Consider the following 7,500-nt stretch of genomic DNA (forward strand, 5'->3'; position numbering starts at 1 on the left):
TTATTTATTTATTTATTTCCCCCGTCAGGTGAGGGACTGCAGAGCTGCCTCTCGGCTCCGGAGCCAGGAGAGAAGGGGCACCACGGGGCTTTTTTTTCTTTTTTTTCCAAGGGGGCGAAAGCATGATTGGCAACTTTTATAGGATTAACTTGTTCTTGATATTCAAGACGGTAATCCTCACACAGAAAGAGGAAGGTTAACAAACGGAGTACGTGGAGAATTACTGGCTCGGGGCGGGGCAGGGGGGTTAGTGGTGGAGATGGAGAGGGGTTCCTGAAAATAGCGCTTTTGTCCACGGCCTTGTTGAGCTTTTTAGGTTTTATTCCCCCCGCAGCCACAGTCACTCTTTGTGTGTCCGGTCCACAAACGCCCCGAAGAGTCTCCTCCAGGGGGGGGGAATAAAGAGAGGAAGGGAGGGAGAACGTATCGAGCATGGTTATTGTTCCCAGTAGATTATCGTTCGGGGCGCACGGAAATGGATTTCTCGTGTAACGTTAAAGAGCACCGTAAATCGTTTGCCGTTCGAGTTCATGGTACTAAACGCTGCGACCACTCCGGCTCATGAAGGCTCTTTCAACATGTGTGTGTGTGTGTGTGTGTGTGTGTGTGTGTCTCCCTGTGACGGTGCATAACCCCCGCGTAGCCTCACGGCACGAGGACAAAAGAGCTAAGCACCCAGAGAGCAGCTGGTTAGCAGCACAGCAGCAGATAGTCATCCAGTCATTGCAGTGATGTCTCTGTAGAGCAGCTTCACTGGAGCTGCCACAGGATAAAGCAGCGCTTCCCTGCGTGGCCCTGGACTACCAGCACTCTGCTTGTTTTGGGACATTCAGATAAGAAAACAACTAATCCAGATAGGCAGATAATTAAAGAAAACACTGCAGTGTTATTCTACCTGATGTCTACCTGCCACACACGTATCGCGTTACCACAGACAGTAATTTCAATGCAGTATAAAAGACCAAATAATGATAATAACCCCACAGGGCCGCTGACATTAAATGATTGACGGTAAGACCATAGACTTAAGAATTGCCCCTCCCCTCGTCTGAGTCTGTCCAATCGCAGAGAAGTAAGAGCACTGAGTAAAAACGGAGAAAACGAGAACAGAGAAGAAAGAGAACTGAGCGAAAACGGCTAAAAAAAAACAAACCTTCTGCGCCTCGCTCCTCACTGCTGCGCGCTCGGGGTCGGGGTGAACAGCGAGTGGCTCATTAGCATTTAAAGGAACAGGTCGTTCTGAACAGGGCTGGGTGGGAGAGAACATTGCTGTGGGGTTGGATCCTTGTGGGGGTTTGACAAAAGCCGGTCACAGACTTTTCATTAAGACCAGAATGTGCCCTTTAATTCTGAACTTTGAGTTCTGAGTTTGGTGGGTGGAGTTTTTAAAGGCTCCACCCAGTCTTCACCAATAACAGAGAACATTAACCCTTTCCAGCGTTGCCCCAGTGACTGCAAGTGGAACGTCTGAGCACCTGGATTGTTGTTGTTGTTATTATTATTATTTAGTGGTGTATTTAAACGCTTCGGATGATTCAGAAGCTGCCAGTTGAGTTCTGATAATAATCAGCTTCCAGCTAAAGTGTTGACTTTATTTTCAGTGGTAACTGACAGTAAAATACAGATGGCAGATAGAGACAAGGTGGTGAAGCGCTCCAGCGTTCCTTAAACAAAGCATTTCTGGGTTCATTCGAATGCGTTAGAGCATGAAAACTGCGAAATACGTACGCCAAGGGGTTCTCCAGGACCCAGGTCGGGAACCACCGACGTACCGGTTAAAGCAGAGCGCCTCCACCACACACGAACACGCTATAGCCCTGTTGCTGTTAGGAAGAGGCTATAATTAAGCAGCATTGAAGGAGGGAATATCCCAGAACTCCCACACAATGGAGCAGGCTTATAGTAATAGTCAGAGTAGAGAAAGAGAGGGCGAGAGAGCTTGTGAAAGAGTTACACAGTGAGATTAAGAGTGTGTGAGCAGGACGGAGATGGGGTTGAATGAGTGAAAGAAGAGTGAGAAAGACTGAGAAAGTGACACTAAGAAGAGTTAAAGAGAGAGAGAGAGAGAGAGAGAGAGATGCACTGAATGTGAATGAGAGAGTGGGTGACTGAGGGGAGAGACACTAAGATGTGGAGAAGAAGGGGGCGAGCGATATGGAAACGGTGAATGAGAGAGAGAGGTTGAGAGAGCAACAGGCACATAGAAGGAGAAGGAGATGAGACACTAGGAATGAGAGAGAGAGAGAGGTTGAGAGAGCGACAGGCACATAGAAGGAGAAGGAGATGAGACACTAGGAATGAGAGAGAGAGAGAGAGAGAGAGAGGTTGAGAGAGCGACAGGCACATAGAAGGAGAAGGAGATGAGACACTAGGAATGAGAGAGAGAGAGAGGTTGAGAGAGCGACAGGCACAGAAGGAGAAAGAGATGAGACACTAGGAATGAGAGTGAGAGAGAGAGAGGTTGAGAGAGCGACAGGCACATAGAAGGAGAAGTATATGAGACACTAGGAATGAGAGAGAGAGAGAGAGAGAGAGAAAGAGAGAGAGAGAGAGCAACAGGCACAGAAGGAGAAGTAGATGAGACACTAGGAATGAGAGAGAGAGAGAGAGAGAGAGAGGAAGGCAATGGCAGCAGGCGGCAGAGCTGGCCGTTGTCGTGCACTGCTCCCATGACGGAAAGCCGAGCAGATCGCTGCGATAGCGCTGTAGCGAGACTTCCTGGGCACCGCGATAAGGCCTTCAGATGTTTATCATTTAAAGGGGCCCTGCCTCATCCCAGTTTTACCTGTTGATGTCCCGCCCAAGTTTCTCTTTCTCTCTCTCTCTCTCGTGCTCTTTCTCTACATTGCTCTCTCTGTGTCTCTCCCGGCGGGATTCTCTCCAGGAGACGGGGCATGATGCTGCGCGCGAGACGGGTGATTAATGAACGATATTTATCCTAACATCTGTGTCAAAAGCGGCTTATGCCAGGCTCGGTGCTGGGAGAGAGACGGATGCGGTTACAGACTCGCTGCTGTCACCCCAATGAAGGATGCGGCGCATTTTTACTGTAATGATTCATACACCTTTTTTAATCAGTTTTAGTATTAATCTTCATTCCGGCCTTCGCCTCTTCACCATTCGCCTCTTATCAGCGCGAGGTGAGCGTGACGTCTGAAGCGGGTCCTTTCAGATCTGCTGCGGGAATCTGGGCGTTCATCACTTTTGGAGATGAGAGATAAGGGAATCTGATAACCGCAAGAAACGAGTTTGTCCTGGAACACACACGTCCTGGGTCACGGGGTCGGGTTTGAACCTGTCCACCTTTACCTTTAGCCGCGCAACACGTTGTTTTCATACAACGAGCCAGTGCCGCCGCTGGTGTCACCCGCAACTGTGGATACTATGATTTCTATTCAACACTTCACTCCGTGCTGCACTACATCTAGAGAAACAGGGCTCCTCTTAGAAAAGCACACCCTGACGTAGTCGGTCGCAATAACAGTGAAAGGAAAAAACAACAGTGTTTCTTATTGCCCACCTCCTGCAAAAACCATCAGCCTCGTTTTCGCAGATGATTCCCCGCTTTCTTCTTGCCCTCGCTCTTCCCCACACTCCTCGTCTCTCCAGCTGCACGCGCACACCCCGCAATAAAGGTTAATTGTCCCTCTCAAGCATACACAGCCTTGGCCTTCGCTGAGCTGTTAACCCACTGCTGTCTCCTGCTCCGCGTGAGACTCGTCAGCGCAAGGGGCCGTCACAAACCCCACGTGTGTCCGGGCGGGTGACTTTATAACTGTATAATAACTTATTATTAATGTTTCGTTTATTTGTTTATTAGAAAACGGGGGCGACAGCTGGTGTTTTTTAAAAATGAAGCTGGAAGATGAGGGAGACAATAGGCCAAAGCCTTGATATGAAACGGTTTCCTCCCTTTTTTTAAAACACTGATAAATCTGACTCACCTGTGATTTTAAAACGGATGTTTTCAGCTTTTGAATATTTATAAAGATCTAAATATTCCATGTGTGTGTGTGTTTGTGTGTGTGTGCGCGCGCGTTACTTAGCCCCGGGCCATTAAAGTGTTAAGTGTTGGACTTAATGAAACGGAATCAGGGCTTGTTTGTGGGGAACGCATCAAAATGAGGAGCAACAAGGAAGAATGCTGAAGTGAGGCGGGGTGGGAGGGGGTGGGGGATTAGGGCTTTCTCTCGGTGTGCGGCCCCCCGGCTCGCGTTAGCGTAGGGGAAGCGTCCTGCGTTCAGTCCTGTATACGGTGTTAGATCTCCCTCTGAAGCTCCGCGTACGTGGCAGACGGTCTCTCAGACTCTGGGCCATTTGGCGTAAAGGGACGTGTGCTGTTTTGGTTCTCAGAACAAGCCGATTTGTGTTAACCGCACCAAAAAGTAGCATGCATTCTGTGTGTGACGCTGCTGCATGTCGCGTTAAACACCTTGTAAAAGTGGTTTCTAGCGAAGTAGAAACTCAACACTATTTTGTGCTGTTCTCTCTCTCTCTCTGTCTCTCTCCCTCTCTTTCTCTCCCTCCTCCAGAGCATGATATCCTCCATTGTGAACAGTACTTACTATGCAAATGTGTCTGCGGCGAAGTGTCAGGAATTTGGACGTTGGTATAAACATTTCAAGAAGACAAAAGATATGATGGGTAAGCAAAATGAGGACAGCATTGTGTTGCTCCATTGTTTGTGCCATTACACCTGCTGTTAGAGGATGTGCATGTAATAGATTTTTTTTTTCCCCCTTTCCACAGAAAATGTATATTTCTCTCACTTTATATCGACTTCAGTAATGACTTCCAATAAGGCATTGTTTATTATTTCTTTCTCGAAATTTTCTTCATGTTTCTTTCTTTTAAATTCTGTTAAAACACTTTAAACGAGACAGAAACGAGTGTCGTGTGCAGCTCTGCGTCCGAAAGTGTGAACACCCCACGTCCAGGGACACGCTTTTAGAGCAACGGTGCGTTCAAACACAAACGTGACCACAGTCTGTTCCTCATTCGAACGCTGTGTAATCGAGGGCTTTTGGGAACCTCCACTTTTTTTAGAGACGCATCCTGATCCAGAGCACCTCCTTCACTCCGTTCCGAATCCCGACTCCGTGTATAAAGCTATTAAAACCAATGAGCTAATTCTGACCTCTCTCTCTCTCTCTCTCTGATGACCTCGCGCTTCACTTCCCTACCTTTCGAGATCAGTGTTGTTTCTCCCTCGAAGAGCCTTTGCGTTAAAGTCATCACCGTTAAAAATCACAGGAATTGTTCCTTCTAATGACGTCCTCTCCCACAGAGCTCCGTTTCCTCTCCTAATTGTAGATATTAACCGTAAACCGCCTTTACTCAGAATCACGCGAAACAACGAGCAGCGCAGCCTAGGATTAGACCACGCTTTTACGTTGTATTCTGTTTTAGAGGAAGAATGTGACGAGGAAATCAGATTGTTTTCAAGATGCTGTCAAGTGGATTCTTACAGATGAGCGCAAACCTGTGTAGATCACAGCGAACGACAGACGTGTGGACGGCTTTCAATGATTGAATATGAATCGTAGCAGTTCATCCCCATGTTCAAATCGATTCTATTCCATTCTGGTAAAGACATGTGCTCATATTTTGGGCCAAAATAATATTTCTCTTATCCCCCCCCACCCCCCAGTTATAAAAGTACAATTTCATCGACCAATCACACGTATTAATGCCTTTACTTTACATCTATGCTTTTTAAAATATGCTCTTCTCCAGAGAGACATACCAAAGTGCTTTGTTTAGAGAACGCATCCACACCAGGACGGATAGGAGTCAATGGTGAACCTTAAAGAGACAGATACACGATTAAGCGTAACCCCGACTGAGCCCTCGCACAGAAGAAAAACAGATCACACATTTCAATTGTGTAGTGGCACTGTTTGCTCGTGCAGTCTTGTCCAGCAGTGGAGTTTAAATGGTTAAATACGGCCTAATAAACAATTACAGACAACGCCATGTCAAGAAGAACACACAGTTCGGTTTAGACTTTAACTGGACGAGCTGTCACTCAGTGTTTAGTATTAATTCTAATTTAATATCTCACACAAACAAAGAATTGAATGTTTTTAATGTAACGATGCTCTGAATCGTTTCCGATTTGTGACGCTGAGGTCGCCCAGAGGGTCAGGGTTTGCGCAGGCGGTGATCAACTTCCAGAGAGCTTTGAGTTTCTTGGCAAATCTTCTAAAGCACACGGGAACGCGAGTCCCGATCCGGGCCTTTGTGGCGTTAACAGTATTTACAGCGTTTCTAGTGTTTATCAGACTCTGATAAAGAGCACGCGAGGTAAGTCACACCGGTGTGTTTAGGCTCCTGCCGCGACACTCTCTGTAACATCTGCCCCCGTTTTCCCCCAAGAGCACACGTGCATGTGCCGTCTCACTAACGCTCTCTATCTCTCTCCACACCTGTGTGTGTCTGTGTCTCTGTGTGTGTTTGTGTGTGTGTCATGCGCAGTGATGCGCCAACCCTCCCAGCTGGAGGGCTACCTGGGGACGTGCGTCCTCCACGACAGCCCACGTGCCACCGCAGTAGGTAGGTCACGTGACACACCCCACCAGCCGGCTGTAGCCCACGGCAACCCTCCCTACACCTTAATATTCATGAGAGCGGGAGGGGTCCTTTCTGACGCTCGTGGGGCATGTGAGATGTTGGTTCTGGTCTTTTGTGTCTCAGCACACGTGGGGCGCCTCAGTAGAACTTCAGGAAAACACAAAGTCCTGGAGGTCATCAGTCGCCTCACGTTGGTCCGCCCACAAATACTTTCTTCTGTAGAAAACCGTAGTGAGGTTTAACTTCAAAATGAAAGGTCTGTGATCTACTTGTGTGTAAACACCACGAGAACAGCCCGGTTCAGAACGCTCGCTTTCGGCGCCTGTTCCTTTAAACGATAACGAGCCGCTCGCCGTTCACCCCGACCCTGAGTGCACAGCAGTGAGGAGCGAGGAGCCAAAGCTTTTGAGCCATTATCACTCGGTGCACTTTCTTCTCTGTTCCCGTTTTCTCAGCTTTTCAGCACTCAGTGCTCGTTTGGTCAGTTTTGCTCCGTTTAACCTCGTCTTTGCGCTCTCACGTAAACGCAAGTTCCAGCGCTGTGATTGGACAGATTCAGGCGAGGTATTCGGATCTATGGCGTATCACATTAATTGGAGAGGCGGTTGTATGCAAGAAAAACTTTTGCCACACACACTTTATGAAGTGACAAAAGCATAAACACACCGTTTATTCCAGTCGTTTGTTCAGTTCAACCAAAAGAACACGAGGCTTTACACTTAACTCAATCCAAGCAGGTGAAGAAGGTACAGAAGAAAAACTTGTACGAGTCCGACTTGTGTCATTTAAATCATTTGGTTTGGCACCGAATGATACTCGTGGATGTTCTTTACATTCATTATGTGCTTCAGTATGTGGCCTGGATTCTACCCGATGTAACAAGTTGCTCGCTTGGGAGCAGCTGCACATGATCCCGAGGTCACCATG

At 47.7% G+C, this 7,500-nt stretch overlaps 1 protein-coding gene across 11 annotated transcripts in view; it reads left to right on the top strand.

Moving 5' to 3' along the window:
• The window catches only part of satb1b (SATB homeobox 1b), a 61,377-nt gene that overhangs the window by 22,086 nt on the left and 31,791 nt on the right, over positions 1-7,500 (top strand). For 9 of the 11 annotated variants that reach the window (XM_066644484.1, XM_066644493.1, XM_066644476.1 and 6 more), the window contains exons 6-7: positions 4,533-4,644; positions 6,478-6,555. In XM_066644484.1, the coding sequence (XP_066500581.1) occupies positions 4,533-4,644; positions 6,478-6,555 (190 nt within the window). The remainder of the gene's footprint in view (positions 1-4,532; positions 4,645-6,477; positions 6,556-7,500) is intronic. The other 2 variants (XM_066644535.1, XM_066644543.1) reach the window with 1 other exon arrangement.

Source organism: Hoplias malabaricus, chromosome 1 (assembly GCF_029633855.1).
Source record: "Hoplias malabaricus isolate fHopMal1 chromosome 1, fHopMal1.hap1, whole genome shotgun sequence".
Lineage (NCBI taxonomy): Eukaryota > Metazoa > Chordata > Actinopteri > Characiformes > Erythrinidae > Hoplias > Hoplias malabaricus.